The following is a 17,776-nucleotide window of genomic DNA, read 5'->3' as shown; positions in this document are numbered from 1 at the left end:
CAACTTGAAATATGGTTCCTCTGTCATTTTCGAGGAAATGTTTTGTTGCCTGTGATGCAAATGTCAGTGTTGCATTTCGCTTGAGAAAATTGTTATTCTAGCCTGTAAATTATCGGAAAAGACTGAGATTGTTTGGTTGAAAAGAACAGTAGCAAAGAAAATATAAATGATCACTTGAAAAAAAGCTTTAAAGAGCTGTTTGAGGATGAACCAGCTCACTCCATTTACTGAGGATAAACACTGAAATATAAATTTGTGCTCATGTTTTCTGGCTCAATCCTGGTATATATAATAGTGACTTGAGAAGAAGAATAAATCATGTCCTCAAACAAGAGATGTTGGAGAGATGATTTAATCGTATGTGCGTAAATACAGTGTTCCATCGGGCCACAGTGAACCAAGATGAATGCACCATGACTTCTCGGTGTGAAAAAGACAGAGTGGATGCAGGATGAATGTTAATAGACAGCAAGTTTCTGGCTAGAGAGGCAGAGGAAGACAAGTTGGAAGGTGAGGTGAGCCTTGCAGGACAGTAACAGAATCACAAATGTGAGGACATATCAATTTGAAACAGAAGATATGACATTCAGGTCAAGAGGAGGGCAGGCAGAAACAAGAATTTGCGAGGAATGAAGAAAGATGAAAGGAAAAATGGAGGTGAGGAGAGTTGAGAAGGAACTTTGAGCATAAGTCTTTTATCATTTTCCCTTGGACTGCTCTTTGATATAATTGTATTCAGTGTATTCACTCAAAAAGTTCAGTTAAGATCACTCTCTCAAACGCACACACATACACACATATATAAGCATACGCATACATCTATTATCCATCAGTATTCTGTTGATGACGCCCATATAATACCCGAAGCCAGACACTGTCATTGATGTTAGCTTGGACGTTCACCTTTCGATGTAAGGATTTACGTATCAAGGAGCATTTGTCCAGTTCCAGATATTTCCCAATTTTCAGATTCAGCTTATTTCCTTCATGTTGGAGAAAAGTACACTGGCACTGAATACATTACAAAAAGGGAAGAACCGTGAACACCTGTGAAGAAAGCCCAAAATATAATTCAGCTTCATAGTAATGTCATAGGAAACAGGCCAGTTTTTACATACAGTATAAAGCTACGGTGTGTGTGTGTGTGTGTGTGTGTGTGTGTGTGTGTCTCACGCTCATTACAAAATCCTTGTAAACATCGCAAAGCGGACATTAATATGGCAATGTCTGCTTGTTATTTCAAGCTGAACTCAGTCTCTCTGGTGTCTGTTATCGTTGTTTAAAAAAAAGTCTCTCTTTCATCCATCTTTGCATCAATTTTTGTCATTTTTATATTGAATATCTGATGGGTCAACACCCCCCTCTTTCTTCTCTGTGTCCAGGTGCTGTCTCTGGGTGCAGATGTGTTGCCAGAGTACAAGCTCCAGGCTCCTCGCATCCACCGTTGGACCGTGTTGCACTACAGCCCTTTCAAAGCAGTGTGGGACTGGCTCATTCTGCTGCTAGTTATTTACACAGCCATCCTGACGCCCTACTCAGCTGCCTTCCTTCTAAATGAGCAGGTAAGTCCAGGTTCCAGGGATGAACAGCTCAATGCCAAAGTGCATGGGCTTTTTTGGTTTGTTGGTGATAGAACAAGTGTCTGATGGCCTTATCATTTGTTTTATCTTGGTATTCCACATCAGATGGGCTTGTTAGATTAGATTGGATTATTAGTGTTTTTTCTCCTTTCTCTCCTTTCAGGAAGAAGCAGCCATACAGAGTTGTGGATACTCGTGTTCTCCTCTCACTGTGGTGGACCTTATAGTGGACATTATGTTCATTATCGACATCCTCATCAATTTCAGGTCTGAACAAAGCCCAGACACCCTCTTATACCACTATTAAAATCATATTTGATTTATTATATTATATTATATTATATTATATTATATTATATTATATTATATTATATTATATTATATTATATTATATTATATTATGACAGTTGCATGGAAGGGAAGACAAGAAGAAGAGCTGGAGGTAGCAGAGATTAAATTTTGAGATTCTCTTTGAGTGATGAGAATCAGAAATTGGTCTATCAGAGGGACAGCACATGTTAGATGTTTTGAAGATCAGGACAGAGAAGTCAGACTGAGATGGTTTGGTCATTTTCAGATAAGGGATAGTGAAAATATTTGTAGTAGGATGCTGGGGTTGGAACTGTCGGGTCGGAAATCTAGAGGAAGACCAAAGAGAAGTTCAAAGTTCAAAATCAGCTTTATTGTCAATTTCTCTGCATGTACTGGACATACAGAGGGATGGAGAAGACATTTCTCACAATCCCATGAAATTAATAATATAATCATAATAATGAAGTGCAAATCAGCAGTGAAGGGCACTGTTACATTAATCAATAAACATTAAACTATGAGGTATGAAGTATAAAGTGCATGCAGATACAGGGGTGGGGTGGGTAGGGAGCGGGATAGTTGGAAGAGAGTCCAGCATTCTGACAGCCTAGTGTATGAAGCTGTTGATGAGTCTGGTGGAGCAGGCTTAGAGGCTCCGGTACCTTCTGCCTGAAGGCAGGAGGCTGAACAGGCTTTGTGCGGGGTGTCTGGCATCGCTCAAAATCAAGGACGCCTTACAGGTGTGGTGGGTGGTGTGTATGTCTTTCAGGGAGGGGAGCAGGGCACCAATGATCCCTCCAGCTGTGTTCATACGCTGCAAAGCTTATCTGTTGTAGTCCATGCACCTCCCGCCCCACACAGTGATACAGCTGGTCAGGACACTCTTGATCGTGCCCTGGTAGAAGGTATGCATGATGGGTGTGGGTGTTTCTCTTGCTTGAGTTTGCAAAGGAAATAGAAGCACCCCTGTGCCTTTTCCACTGGTGAATGGTGTTGGTGATCCAGGAGAGGTCCTCACCGATGTGCACCCCCAGGAATTTGGTGCTGCTCACTCTCTCCATGGCAGCCCCAGCGGGGCGGGCTTGGTGTGGCCTCCCTGGAAGTCAACAACAATCTCTTCAGTCTTGCTGACGTTCAGCAGCAGGTTGTTGTCTCTGCATCACATGGTCAGAAGGTCGACCTCCTTCCTGTAGTGGGTCTTGCAGTCCTTGGTGATGAGACCCATCAGAGTTGTGTCGTCAGCAAACTTGAGCATGTGATTGGTGCTGTAGGTGGGTTTGCAGAGAAGATTTATGGATGTAGTGAAAGAGGATATGAAGATAGTTGTCGTGAGAGAAGAGGATAGAGAGAAAAGGGTCAGATGGAGAAGGTTGATTTGCTGTGGCCCCTGAAGAGAAAAGCTAAAAACAAAAGAAGATATATGATCTATTTATATCACACTATATTGTATTACATTACATCACCTTATGTCATCTGATTTCATCTTATTACTTCTTTTTTCCATCATATCTTTTTTTTTTCCTTCAATTTATTTATTTTGGGGAACAAAGAAACAGAAGTAAGACAAGTGCAACAAGTCTTTCACCTCTCTGTTCCTCCTAGAACAACATACGTGAACTCTAATGATGAGGTGGTCAGCCACCCGGTGCGTATCGCCGTCCACTACTTCAAGGGCTGGTTCCTCATTGACATGGTGGCCGCAATTCCCTTTGACCTGCTCATCTACCGCAATGGAGAGGAGGTATGCTGTGATAGATGTTAAATCTACCGAGAAGAGTTCCCATGGTTCTGTTGTGTTGTTAGTGGAAGACTAAATGCATAAACAGTCTATGAATACACTGTCCATGAATAATTGATAACAATATGGTATAGTCTATGACTAACTTAGTTTGCAAGATATGACGGGCTCAACACCATCTAAATAATGCTGTTAGAAGCTTCCATCACACTACCCTGCCAGAAACTTCCTGTCACTTATCCCAGTAAAAATGCTCACCCAAAACATTATCCACAATAACACATATTTTGAAACAGGTAGATGTTGGATTTTTCTCTTTTTTGAATAATAATCTATTTTTTGGTAGAATTTTGTTTCCTATAATTTATTGACCGTTTCTTACACTGCATTTATTTCATAATGGAGGAGAAGAAAGCACTAATAGTCATAAGGTAAATACTGTAGCTCCAATTCCTGAGATGATTTGTTTTCAAAAGTACTTACTGTAAGGAGTTTATTACGAAACTGATGCTAATATATTTCCACACAAGATCTAAGTGTATCATTCATGTTCCCTCTAGTGACTAGAGGGAAGTGACTAGAGTCCTTAGCAACATTAGAAGTAAATATGTTGAGATGTTTTGTGTCCATGCATTTGGAGGTGTTTGATTGTTTGTGTTTAAGGCTGATGTCTGTGCCAGTATTTTTGATTTCTGTCTGCAATCACCAACAATTTAGTGATCAATTTGGAAAAAAAAGATTTTTTTGCAAAAACTTTCATCATTACATAAGTGTCCTGTTCACCCTGATCTTGAATCCATATGATTATTCATTAATTTAGATGGACATTTTTACATTTGTTTTGAGGGTTTTTCCAGGTTTGAGATAGCTACACTAGGCGGAGAATTATCTTTCTCTGTAATGGGGTATTAAACAATCATATTTGTGAAGCTGACGAGAGGGGTGACAGGAGCGATGGGAGTTTCAGTGTGGGAATTAGAATTAGCTGAAAGTGAGAGGATGAGGGAGGAGTAGAAATGGGTGAGTGATGCTTTCTGCATAATGAGGACAAAAAGTCACCAGAGCTGAGCCCAACGGCATCGTTCTCTCTACGCAGGGTAATTCCTCCCCCTGGGTCAAGATGTGTAAGTGAAAAAGAAACTAATGTCATACGCAATGATTAAGTCAAAAGTGATTTATGTGGGATGCTGCCTGGAAGGAGCCGCTGAGCCAAGAAATTGGAGATATTCATAGGTTATTATTTACCGTGAGGAGCAAGATCTGTGCCAATGCAGTAATCAGACTGTTATATCTTTGTGTATGGACAGCAAGGGGCCAGTGGAGTACCAGAGGGAGGCGGGGTAGACAGGCCCATGAAATGAATGGGAGTCAGGACTTACAGCTGCGATGGGATGCGCCTTTGACAGGCTGACAGCCGGTGTGAAGAAAAACACAGCGGCGTGTTGCTGATCTCTGCTTCTACCTCTCTCTCTGTCAGACCACCACTCTGATTGGCCTGCTGAAAACTGCCCGCCTCCTGCGGTTGGTCCGTGTGGCCAGAAAGTTGGACCGTTACTCAGAATACGGCGCGGCTGTCCTCTTCCTCCTCATGTGCACTTTTGCCCTCATCGCTCACTGGCTGGCCTGCATCTGGTATGAAACCTGCTCCATCTCCATTATCAGACTGACAAACAATTTAATTTCCAATCGAACCTTCACTTTTATGGACCCCAGCTGATACATAGACCACCAAGATATACTTGCAGACATGAAACATGTTTTTTTTTTGTTCTAAGATAAAGTTCAACCAGTTTACCCCCATTTTGGACACTAGAGAAAGTAGAAAATGATTGCATTTCTTTACTACTCATCCCTTCGGCTGCTCTTTTTGAGGGTCGCCACAGTGAATCATCTTCCTCCATCTAACTCTATTCTCTGTATGCTCTACTCCCATACTAACTAACTTAATGTCCTCTCTCACACCATCCATAAATCACTCATTGGTTTTCCTCTATGTCTCCTGCCTGACAGTTTCAACAGTTCCAATACCAATACAGTATATTCTCTATCCCTCTGCTGTTCATGTCCAAACCATCTCAGCCCGCCCTCTTGAATGTTATCCCTAAAGCATCCCTCTGATTTACTCATTGCCTATCCTTTCCACCCTTCAAAATTTTTGTTTCTGCAACCTTAAGTTCTGCTCCCTATTTTTTCCTCAGTCACTGTCTCTAAACTATACAACATCACTAGTCCTACTATCATCTTGTGAACCTTTCTTTGCTTTCTTTTATCACACATCACCCCTGAAACCTTTTCCTGCCATTCCAACTTTGAACATGTTTTTTTATGTCTTTTCCACAAACTCTATTGCTCTGGACTTTTCAATCAAAGTACTTAAAATCATTCACTGTCTTTGCAGCATTGACTTGTGTCCCATTTATCATTCTTTCTCGTTGCAGCGTACCTTTATACCACTTCTTACCTGGCTTTACATCCAGCTATCTTCTTCTCCCCACTATCACCACATATCACAGTGTTATCTGCCAACATCATGGGCCATCACCATAGAAAACAAAAATTAGCTAACAAACGATCCCCGATGAAGTCCCACCTCCACCTTGTACTTGTCTGTCACACCTATAGCACACCTCCCCATTATCTCACAGCTGGCATACATGTCCTGCACCAGCCTAACATACTTCTTTGCCACTCAAGACTTGCTCATACAATACCATAGTTCCTGTATGCATCGTCATATTTTTCTACTCTAGATCAACAAAGGCACAGTGCAGCTCCTTCTGACCTTCTCTGTACATCACTTTCGACATTCTCACCATAAATACTACATCTGTGATGCTCTTTCTTGGCATAAAACCATACTGCTGCTCAAAAACTCTCACCTCCGTCCTTAGTCTTGCCTCTACTACTCTTTCCCACAAGGTAATTGTATGGCGTGGCTCATCCACTTTTCTTCCTTTATAGTTCCTACATTTCTGCACACCTACTTTGCTCTAAAAAATCAGCATCAGTACACCTGCCCTTCATTCCTAAAGCATCCTCTCACTCTCTGAGATCCTGTTGAATTATCTGGAAAAAAACAGCTTATTGCCACCTCTTTTAGACACTTCCATACAATCATTTTATTTTGCCTTCCTAATTATTAGAACATCTATAGTATTTGTAACTTGATATATTTAGGACCTTATACAACACACATAAGTTTTGGAGATGATGAATTAAGTATGTATGTATCATGCAGTACGACTCATAACTAACATGGTCTGAAATCCCATTGTTTTTCACTATTATGTTACTATTATATTTGTCTTGGTTTTTTTTTCAACTAACTGAAAGAGGAAATTTGTAAAATCACATATAGAAGCAGCACTTATTGAGATGCAGCTTCCTGATGCAGGGCAGCAAGGTTATAGTTAACAGTAGAGAGAAAATACAAATCCACCTTGTTGTAAATTGCTCATTAATATTCAGAGGAGGATAAAACTACATTTGTAAATATGGATTGGCCCTTATTGTTATATGTCACATATAGTTTGAATGCATAATTTTATCTGATGTGGTTGATCTTGTTTTGGAGATTTATTTATGGTAAGTAAGTCAAGTTATTTCTTTGTGGTTCTAAGACATTTTTTTTGTTTCTACATATCTTTTTTTTCTATTAATCTATTTCTGCCAACTCCCTCATCCACAACACAATGGTAGTCAATACAATAAAATATTGATGTTTTTTGTGCCCAGGTATGCCATTGGTAACGTAGAGAGGAATGGTTCAATAGGCTGGCTTCACACTTTGGGGGACCAGTTGGGAAAGCACTACAATGACTCGGTCCAAGGTAGAACACAAGCATTACATGACAAGCATTTCTGGCATTACAGACACAACTGTTTAATGATTAATAGTAACTGGCATATCACAATGAGGATTTACAATATGAGTGTCACCTTTGTCTACTACAGGTTCCGGACCGTCAATCAAAGACAAGTACGTCACAGCGCTGTACTTCACCTTCAGCAGTCTGACTAGTGTGGGATTTGGAAATGTGTCCCCGAACACCAATTCTGAGAAGATCTTTTCAATCTGCGTTATGCTTATAGGATGTAAGTGAGGATCCTATGGAAACCCAAAAATACTGTGAAAATTAGAGTTTACAAAAAATGTAAATTTACTAAACATATTAGATATCTTGTTCATCAGATCAGATTTCTTGTGTTTTTATGTCAAAATGTATTTAAAAGCCAAGCTAACTAGGACTAAATATGTGAAAAAAAATCACTTGAAAATTAGATTTGCAGTTTCCTGATCGTGAAGATAATCCAGAAATATGAAATGTAAAAACTGAACTTAGTTTAATGATGGCATGGCAAGAACCGTGTATTTTAATGGCATCTACGCTTTGTGAAAATACACCTCTTAATATTTTGCCAATCAAACTACTGCATTTATGTAAAATAATCTGTCTCACCTGACTCACTCACTGTGTATTTGTTTGTCTTGTTTTTGCCATGTTTTCTCCCTAATGTACTTTTTGTAGGATTTTCTTTGCAAAAAATCAAATCATCAATTAAATGTTCATCATAGAAGTACAAAAACATTATAATTACATTTAGCTTGCATTCTGAAAAACTTAATAAAATTACCTGTTCCAGGAGAGGGGACATCGATTTTATCCATTGTGAAGCACACAATTATGCATTTATTCACAGAGGTCTTTTGGTGGATGATATAGACAGTGATGGGAGCTGACAGGGGCCTAACCGCATCCAGCTTGACAACAACACAAAACACACACAATTATTGAGAATACCATTAAAAAAAGAAAATCATTGTCCACTAAAGACTTAGATCAGTGTACTGTGCATGTCCTCCAGCCTATTGATCTCATGCAAACACAGCTGCATAAGCTAATTCACTCTTGTAGTGCTCTTGGGCATCAGATAAAACAATAAGCCACTTCCTTTTAAACTGGACCTGTGACTGGTCAGTGCATTACTTTGACACATTAATAAATAGATACTCTGTACTACCATTGAGTTTGCTATTATTCGCAGATAGATTTATACATTTTATATACTCTGTTTCCTCTTTAAAAAAAAAACATTTGTTTTGTCATTAGTTACACCCAATCAACATCATCATTTTCTATGATTACAGGGTCATTTGCCTGAGATTCTGACATAATGAAGCTTTGTTTTCCTGACATAGTGCCATAATTAATCTGACACACCAGTATAGATAAAATCTGTAACCTCAAGACATGAAACAGACCTTGATTGAAGAGATATTTGACACAGAGAGTCTGAGCCCAAGGAAATTGTTTCTGGGATCGATATTTTGATACAATCATATAAATTCTGAACAAAACAGAACTTGCATATGTGCTCTGTCATGTGAAAAGGTAGCATATGCATCACATAAACCTTTTTTTATCTCACGTCCTCTTTGTGTAGTAACATTTTAAACTTTGGACTCATTACATTGCTACAATGTTGCTTGACATAATGGGTTTGTAGATATATGCATACATATGTACACGCTTATAAAACGTAACATCTCTTATTATCACCCAGAGATGGTTATTTTTTCTCACCAGGCTAAATTTGACTGTCCATGTAGTCGGCTTTTATTTTCCTTTTTCACTGTTTCGAGTGACAATTCTGCTGATGTTACATTGTCTAACTATGTATAAAAAAGCCTTCTGACATCTTAGGGAAATTTTATTTTACTTAGTAAAGCAATTTTTACTTTTTGTTCTGAAGAGTTTCTATTTACTATTTAATATGTATCTATTTATCACTATATATTAAACATATTTAGGTACTTCTGATCAACAGTTAATAAGAAAATAATCCAGAAATGTGTAAGATTTATGTAATACATTTTCTTGCCGTGTTTTCCGCTTGTTTCCTTCCTTTCTCAAACTTCCCATATCCTCACCTTTGTCTAAACATTCATGTCTGCTCCTTTCAATTAGCGCTGATGTATGCCAGTATCTTTGGGAACGTGTCAGCCATCATCCAGCGACTGTATTCGGGCACAGCCCGCTACCACACCCAGATGTTGAGAGTGAGGGAGTTCATCCGCTTCCACCAGATCCCCAACCCACTGCGGCAGAGGCTGGAAGAGTATTTCCAACACGCCTGGTCCTACACCAACGGCATTGACATGAACGCTGTAAGTATCAGTGATCGTCACGCTCCAAAAATCCTGCATGTGAACAGCAATGGCGTGAATACACACATATGCAGACGCAAAGGTCAGAGAAGTGTTTTGAGCTTGCGTTGTACGTTAATAGGATGATTGGAAGACTTTGTCTCAGCATGCATGGTCCGACAACATCAGAGAAAATAGGAGTGATGTGAGTATCATCAGTGAAGTGCACAAACACTTTCTCTCTGACATGAGCAGCTTCTGTGAAACACTAATAACTTACTGTTGTTGTTTCACAATATGAAGTTCTTAAAAGGCACCAATCAGTGTCTCATAGTAAATGAGACCCTTCAGAGAAGTAGGAATTATATGGTCAAGTCATTTTTTTTCTGTTGTTTCTTTTTTCCTTTGTATTGTTTGTGTTGTTGCTGTTGTTTTCAATCCCATCAATGCTGTGATATCAACTTTTTGGTGAATAAGGAAGGCTAAGGATGGATATTTCGGTTCAGCCTTCTATTGAATTTTGAAAAAATAAAGTGCACTTTACATTTTGAAATTTACTTAACCATAGCAGAATTTTACCTTTTTTTTTCAAATTCTGCTATTTTATCATTGCCCCCGGGCACCCTTTTCACAAAGAACACCTTATACAACAATTCACTGAAGGTGAGAAAAATCAGAAACATTAAAAAGCATCCATGATAGCATACTTATATTTTTGAATTATTTAAAATTATTATGTAAAATATTTGAATTTTTGACATTCTTGTTAGCTAAGTGATGATATCATGTCTTACACCGCAGGCCTTCGAAACACAGTACGGTGATTCTGATATGAGCGATGAGCAATAATGTATAACAAATCAATGACCGGCTATAATACATACTCACGCACCCCCATAGATAAAGCATGCTTGATCTATTCATTTGAGAGCTTGAACATATTTTGATGTCAGAAATATTGTGTGAGACACCCAAAGGCAGTGTGAGTCACACCTGTCAGTGAAGTCAAATACTTCCTGCTCTCTTTCTCTATCTCCCTCTTTGTCACACCCATACACACACACATACACATACATATGCACACTCAGAGATTAGGGGAGCCCTTTCAATGAACTTACACCCATTTGGCCTCGAAATGAACTCTGTTAGAAAAAGTTAAAACAAGTAGTACAGATGCAATATTTGCCTTAAAAATGTTGGTAGAGAAGTACAGAGAAGGTCAGAGGGAACTGCATTGGGCTTTCTAGATCTAGAAAAACCATATAACAGGATGGACAAGCTGGCTGATGAGGTTAGACATGAATGTCCATGGGCCATGATGTTTGCAATGATCTGTAGTGAGGGCAGGGAGCAGGTGAAGGAAAATCACAATAGATGGGGATATGCTCTTGAAAGGAGAGGAATGAAGGTTAGTTTGCTGCAAAACAAAATATATGTGTGTGTGAATGAGAGGAACCAAAGCAACATGGAGTTGAGATAAAGAAGGTGGAGGGACTTTGAATACTTAGGGTCAACAGTACAGAGCAATGGAGAGCATGGAAAAGAGGTGAAGAAATTGGTTCAAGCAGGTTTGCACAGATGGAGTACGGTGTCAGGGATACTATTCGATAGAAGAATATCAGGCAGAATGAAAGGAAAGGTGAAGATGAAGATGTTGAAATTCTCTTTGAGAATGACATGCATGGATAAGGAATGAGTTTAACAACCGGACAGCGAATATTAGATGTTATTGAGATATGAGGCCAGGCTAAGATGGTTCGGACTTGTATAGAGGAGGGATAGTGAATATATTGGTTGAAGGATCCTGAGCTTTGAACTGCCATGCGGGAGGTCTAGAGGAAGACCAACAGAAGATTTATGGATCTAGTGAAAGAGGATATGAAGTTAACTGATGTGAGAGAAGAGGATACAGAGAATAGGATTAGATGGAGGAGGCTGATTTACTGTGGTTACCCCTGAACGAAGAGGTCAAAGAAAAAGAATAGTTGGTTGCATGTATGTATGACATCATTTATAGCCAGACATATGCTCATAATGCTTTGGGAGCTAAGGTTTTGGGCTATATTTCAGTTGTGTTGTTTACAGGCCAAAATCAAAAGTCTATCAAATGCGCAAACACAAATGTAAATATTGCGGTGTAGAAACATTTTGATTTTAATGTAATGTTGTTTGAAACTCTTAAATTTGAAATTTGACATCAAAATACTATAATTAAATGTTGAATTGCATTTATTTTGAAAAAAAAAATTGATTAATAAATAATTAAATCAGACAATTTTTATTTTTCATGATTCATTATTCACCGATAATATCGATGAATTTTTCCAATCATTTTATTTTATTGAGACAGTTTTTTTTATTCATATGTTTTTTTATTATACAAATTCAGTAACATGCAGGACTCTGAACCCCATTACTTTAGATAAAGCGTCAGTGTTCTGAGGCAAACACAATGTACCAGCATATAATTTTATTTCAGTTTAATAAGTGAGCCATTTGAATAGCTGTGCAATTTGTGGAGGATCAATAAGAAATCGGTTTCCCCATTCCATCTCTCCTCTCCCACCCATCACTGGGTTTTTTTAAAGGCTCATTGAAGTACAGTGTGCAAAGCAGACCTGGATTTGAGGATGTTTGCTGTAATGATGGTAGTGATTGTGCGGAGAAAATGCTGTCTGTTTGTCTGTCTCCACAAAAGACTAAATCAGCTGTGACCTATTTTATACATGAAGCCAAGGAGACTAATAATGCAGGTCTCATAAGGAGTAATTCAGGTGAATGGGTAATCAAATTTTTGTGCTTATGTATCAAAGGACAAGTGCCATAGACAGAATAACTGAATTCAAGCCTAGCTAACTGAAAATTACAAAAAAAAAAGTGATTTTATTATTTTTCTTAATGTATTCTAAATCAAACTGTTTTTGAAAAGAAATACATTTGTTGGAAAAAAAAAAATTAAAGCAGTAAAATATTTATCATACTAAATAAAGAATTACTGGAACAGCTGGCAGATTGAGTTGACTACAAAGGGGAACACACTTTATTTCAAAGAAATCATAAGGGAAAAAAAGGAAAGATAGATAAAACCAAACCAAATGAAAGCAAATCGTAGACCCGTAGCAGAGAGTAAAATAAATTATCTAAAAGCAAAGATTTGTGTAAAACAAATAAAATTACATCCTCAAAGGTCAGCAACTACTTAAAGTGCCATTAAAGCAGAGCCAAAATATGACACTGCTTCAGCACTCCTGGCAGTGTTCTTGGCAATGAGAGCAAGTCAGGAAAATGGCTGACACACACACACAGAAAGTAATGATGAAGGACTGACCCTCATCTCCAAATGCTTGACTGACCATACACATATAACTGGATTAACTGGATTGCTGTACTGGAAAACTAAGCAGTGTGGCCAGTGCAGGCTGTAAGTCTTCAACTAAATAAAGAGTACAAATGAGGAAAGAGAGAACTGGCCTGCACAGAAATGAAGAGGGAGGACAGTGAGGGCTTAAGTGAAGAATGTACAGGTGTTTCATTCCTCTGTGCAGCCGGCCGGAGGATTACAGAGCAGGTCTGGAGAAGTCCAGGGTGTCCCCTGCAGGCCAAGAGTTTGCCAAAACCATAAGATAGGTCTGTTGCTGATAGCCGACTCTTCCTCAGTAGCTCCAGTAAATCATGCTTCTTTAGCAATGCAGTTAATACGCTCTCAAGAGTATAAGAGCTTATTCCTGTCTTCCCCTTGGAAGTGAAAGCCATAAAAACGATAAAAGATTCAATTCAAGTCATGACTTTTCTGTCGCTTACAACTAATATTATCATCTGATAAATGTACAGGCAGTTTAGTTTTGTCATGTTAATCTGTGGAATGGTGTAACAGCAGTAAAAAGTTAATGTCCCATGAGTGTTGACTAATAGGGATGAGGGCAATAAAAACAGGGAAGGCAACGCTTTTTTTATGATTCCTTTTTAAAGCAGCTATAAACTATGACATGTTTTTGTGATGGGCTTAATGATCTGGGCTTCACTCCTCAGTTAATCACTGCTAATAGCATGTATCTCAACTGTGAGACTTTTCTCTATCAATTCATCTGTTGTGTTTTCTTCTTTCCCCTTTTCTCCTCATGCTTGGACTTTGACTCTCCCCACCACATTGCTCCTCCTATCTTCCTTCTCCTCCACTTTGCCAAACCAACTAATTCTTTCTATTCAATATTTTTACCCTAATCCGGTCACTCTTGTCCTACTACCATCTCCTCTTTTCCACTTCTTTCCTTTTCCATCTCCTTCCTTTTCCCACTCTCTCTCTCCCCAGGTGCTAAAAGGTTTTCCTGAGTGTCTGCAAGCGGACATCTGTCTCCATTTGAACCGGACCTTGCTACAGAACTGTAAGGCTTTTAAAGGTTCCACCAAGGGCTGCCTCAGGGCGCTGGCCATGAAGTTCAAGACAACCCACGCGCCCCCAGGAGACACTTTGGTCCATGCCGGGGACGTCCTCACGGCCCTCTACTTCATATCCAGGGGTTCCATTGAGATCCTTAGAGGAGATGTGGTGGTCGCCATTCTGGGTAAAAAACATATTTTCTTTGACATCCGAACACTTACATCATTTATTACCCTCTTTTTGTATTCCAGGGGGTGTTTCTCAAGCGGTCTGTCTGGTATCAAACGCAAACTGGTGCGCATCAATAGTAAATGTGAATTAGCTTGTGATGCCATCTGGTGGTGAAGAATTGGTCATTGGTTCCTTTGGATACATTCAGTTGTGTACTTTGTGTGTGTGTGTATGGGGGGGGGGGGGGGTGCAGTGGTTACGGCTCCAGAGTCAGAGCAAGGGGTTTCCAGGTTTGAGTCCGACTGGAGCTTTTCTATGTTGAGTTTGCATGTTCTTCCCATGCCTACGTGGGTTCTCTCCAGGCACTCCCTCTACCTCCTAGAATAATAAAACTCGCACTAGATTAAGGGAACCAAATTGGCCCTGGTTGAATATTGTTGAATGCATACAAATACAGAGAACAGGGGCCGGTTGGGATACAGAGAATAGGGTTAGATGGAGGAGGTTGATTTGCTGTGGTGGCCCTTTAAGAGAAAAGCCAAAAGGTAAAGAAGTACAGCATTGAATGCCTCTATATGTAGCCCTGCAATTGACTGCAATTGACAGCACCACCTCTGTAATTGTCAACTGGGATCTGCCCCACAACCCTGCAAACAAGCAGTATGAAAGGTCCCCATTAATATTGTGCTTTCCACAGCCTCTGTTTTCAAAGCACTTTACAAAGGATTTGAACACACACTCACATATCAGTGGCAGCAGAACTGCTAAGCATCTGGAACAACAGGGAGTTTTACTTTTCAGTATGCAGACAGAAGGAACCAGGAATTAATCACCAAACTTCTGACAGGAGCAGGCCTGGCCAACCTGTGGCTCCTGAGCCGCAACACAAAATGTTGAATTTTGTGTTTTTGTGTTTTTACTTGTGCAATCACGTGCCGCTTCAGTGTTCTTCGCGCACAGCAAAAAAAAAAAAAACATACACAAAAATCGACATGAATGTAACAGCCGCATGTGGCTCAGGACACAAGTTGGCCAGGCCTAGACTGGAGGGTCCGCCACTCTACCAACTGAGCCACAAGTGCTCTGTTATTGTTATTAAAATCTCTTTATTAATGATGTAGAAAATGTACCCCCAAACAAAGGATGTACCACTCATGCAAACAAAGCCTTTTATGTTATTAAAAGGGCTTGAACACACTAGATACTAGTAGAACGGATTGTTGCTCTCAAAACTTCATTGTCTTCATAAACCGCATCTTCTTCTGGTCCACCAGGGCAAATCCAGACTTTGTAGAAAATAATGATTTGGGAGTAATGGTGTGGATAACCAATTATGTAGAATACATATTCCAAAATGTGAACATTAAAACATGACATTTGCTTAAAAGGAGTATTTGGTCATTCAATTTCTCATTATTTACATAAAAAAACAATAGCTTGAGCAGAAAAACTGTTGGTTTGACAACCTTTTCACCTTCCCACCAGGAAAGAATGATATTTTCGGGGAGCCAATCAACCTGTATGCACGACCAGGGAAATCCAACGCTGATGTGAGGGCTTTGACATATTGTGACCTCCACAAAATCTTCAGAGAAGATGTACTGGAGGTACTGGACATGTATCCTGAGTTTGCAGACCACTTCTGGAACAACCTTGAGATCACCTTCAACCTTAGAGATGTGAGTTAACATTCGCAGTTGACGCTTATTCAGGGATGTAGTGTTGTACTGTTTTCAATGTAATGTGAAAATAATCTGAATTGTTTTTTAATTACATTCTTTTCATGAAAGTATTCTGCAAAATAAAATTTTGGATCTAATGTTACCAGGTTAATCTCATTGAAACTGATGCTGATTTACTAGTGATACAGTTTCAGTCCAAAGTGCCTGTTTACTGATAAAAAACTTCAGAGGGTTAACTGGTGTGAACACATCCTCGTGCAGACCGTCATCTGCCAAAACCTTATATGTGACGAGCAACTAAATTTGCACTGAGTCTATATCACCAACCTTTTATTTTATTTCATTTTTACTAATTTCAGACCAACATGATACCAGGTTCTCCCAGCAGTGATGACTCCAAATGTGGGGGATTCAACAAGTTACGTAGACGCAAATTGTCCTTCAGGAGACGCACAGAAAAAGGTAGCTATTGCCCCAAGATTTATAGGTATACTACACAAAACGGGGCTCAAGATATTTTGACATAACAAAGTGGCTTTAGAATATTAAGATGGTATATTTATAGGATCGCTTGTCTAACAGTTGTATGAAAAGTCATTTCATTTTTTAGCTTTGTTATGTAGAAATATTCATTTTTGACTAATGCATTTCCTATAAAGTGCAGAACAATCAAAATTTATATGATGCCATAACCCATCTCATGCCATGTTGTTGTGTTTGAATCCATTAGCTTTTAGATTGAAAGTTAATCGTACTTATTTTCTTTTATTGTCTGACATAACATGAAGAAACAAGCTCAAAGCACACAGTGCTTTTTCAAAAGACCTCTGACCCTCGCACAGGGTCCAAATCTTCTGCTGAGTCCTATCGTTAATTCCTTAACCAGCCCAAAATACCCTCATGAACCCTTAGATGTTAGGTGGCCACAGTTTTACAGAGAGTAAGAAATGTCAGAAGTTATGTGATTCTTCTTTTTATTTAGGAGTGGGTGATATTTGGTCCCCTGGAACTGGCCAAAACACACATACATAGAACTGTAAAAAGGGTTGCTATATTGAAAACAGGCCACACAACTTGAAAGATGTCGACTCCTCCGGATCAAAACTCGCAAAACTTGCACTTCCCGAATGATCACTTGCATTGTCCCCATAAGAGTCTATTTTATTCAATGTTCCAAATTGCAGAAAGAAGAATGCTGCTGTAACCGCTATCTTAGCCTTGTCAACTTGGGTTTCTTACTTGCTCTTTTTGACCCTTCCCATTTGTTCTTTTTTGGTTTATTCAGCTACAGTTTAATTCAAAGAAACCAAAAAACCATACATGACCCAACCTTGACTTCAAATATTAGTGTTTTGAGTTTTTTTGCCTGTTTTAATTCCATTTCCTTTTATTTAAAATGGAATACAATTAAAAAATGTTCTCTCATCTCCCTGCTTCCCACACTTGAATGAAATTAACAATTAGTTGTTTTAAAAAGGATCATCTCAGTAACCTACGCTGGTCATCATAACAGAAGTTATTTTGGGTATGATTTGAATATATATCTCCAGATGATGCAGATGCTGGTGAAATCAAAAAGACCCTAAAGTCTGTGCACAGAAGACACAAGGACGCAGCCAATCACCAAAAACAGGAGGGAGCCCATAAGAGACAGTGGGAAGCACATCACCGCTCATTGTCATCTCACTCCAGTGGTGATGAGGTAAAACTATAAATTTATAAATTCATAAGAATATATACCAACCAAAAAAATCACTTTGTAAAAGG

General features: G+C 39.1%; 1 protein-coding gene across 1 annotated transcript in view; it reads left to right on the top strand.

Moving 5' to 3' along the window:
- kcnh2b (potassium voltage-gated channel, subfamily H (eag-related), member 2b) overlaps nucleotides 1-17,776 on the top strand; it is a 274,422-nt gene that overhangs the window by 250,797 nt on the left and 5,849 nt on the right. The window contains exons 7-17 of the mRNA XM_086160609.1: nucleotides 1,383-1,562; nucleotides 1,744-1,847; nucleotides 3,495-3,633; nucleotides 5,108-5,262; nucleotides 7,366-7,460; nucleotides 7,585-7,725; nucleotides 9,600-9,799; nucleotides 14,088-14,340; nucleotides 15,813-16,006; nucleotides 16,369-16,471; nucleotides 17,560-17,711. Coding sequence (XP_086016735.1) covers nucleotides 1,383-1,562; nucleotides 1,744-1,847; nucleotides 3,495-3,633; nucleotides 5,108-5,262; nucleotides 7,366-7,460; nucleotides 7,585-7,725; nucleotides 9,600-9,799; nucleotides 14,088-14,340; nucleotides 15,813-16,006; nucleotides 16,369-16,471; nucleotides 17,560-17,711 — 1,716 coding nt within the window. The remainder of the gene's footprint in view (nucleotides 1-1,382; nucleotides 1,563-1,743; nucleotides 1,848-3,494; nucleotides 3,634-5,107; nucleotides 5,263-7,365; nucleotides 7,461-7,584; nucleotides 7,726-9,599; nucleotides 9,800-14,087; nucleotides 14,341-15,812; nucleotides 16,007-16,368; nucleotides 16,472-17,559; nucleotides 17,712-17,776) is intronic.

This window comes from Fistularia commersonii, chromosome 15 (assembly GCF_037954325.1).
Source record: "Fistularia commersonii isolate RoL2024-O1a breed Wild chromosome 15, RoL_Fcom_v1.0, whole genome shotgun sequence".
NCBI classification, from domain to species: domain Eukaryota; kingdom Metazoa; phylum Chordata; class Actinopteri; order Syngnathiformes; family Fistulariidae; genus Fistularia; species Fistularia commersonii.
This window is presented reverse-complemented; position numbering and strand designations above follow the sequence as displayed.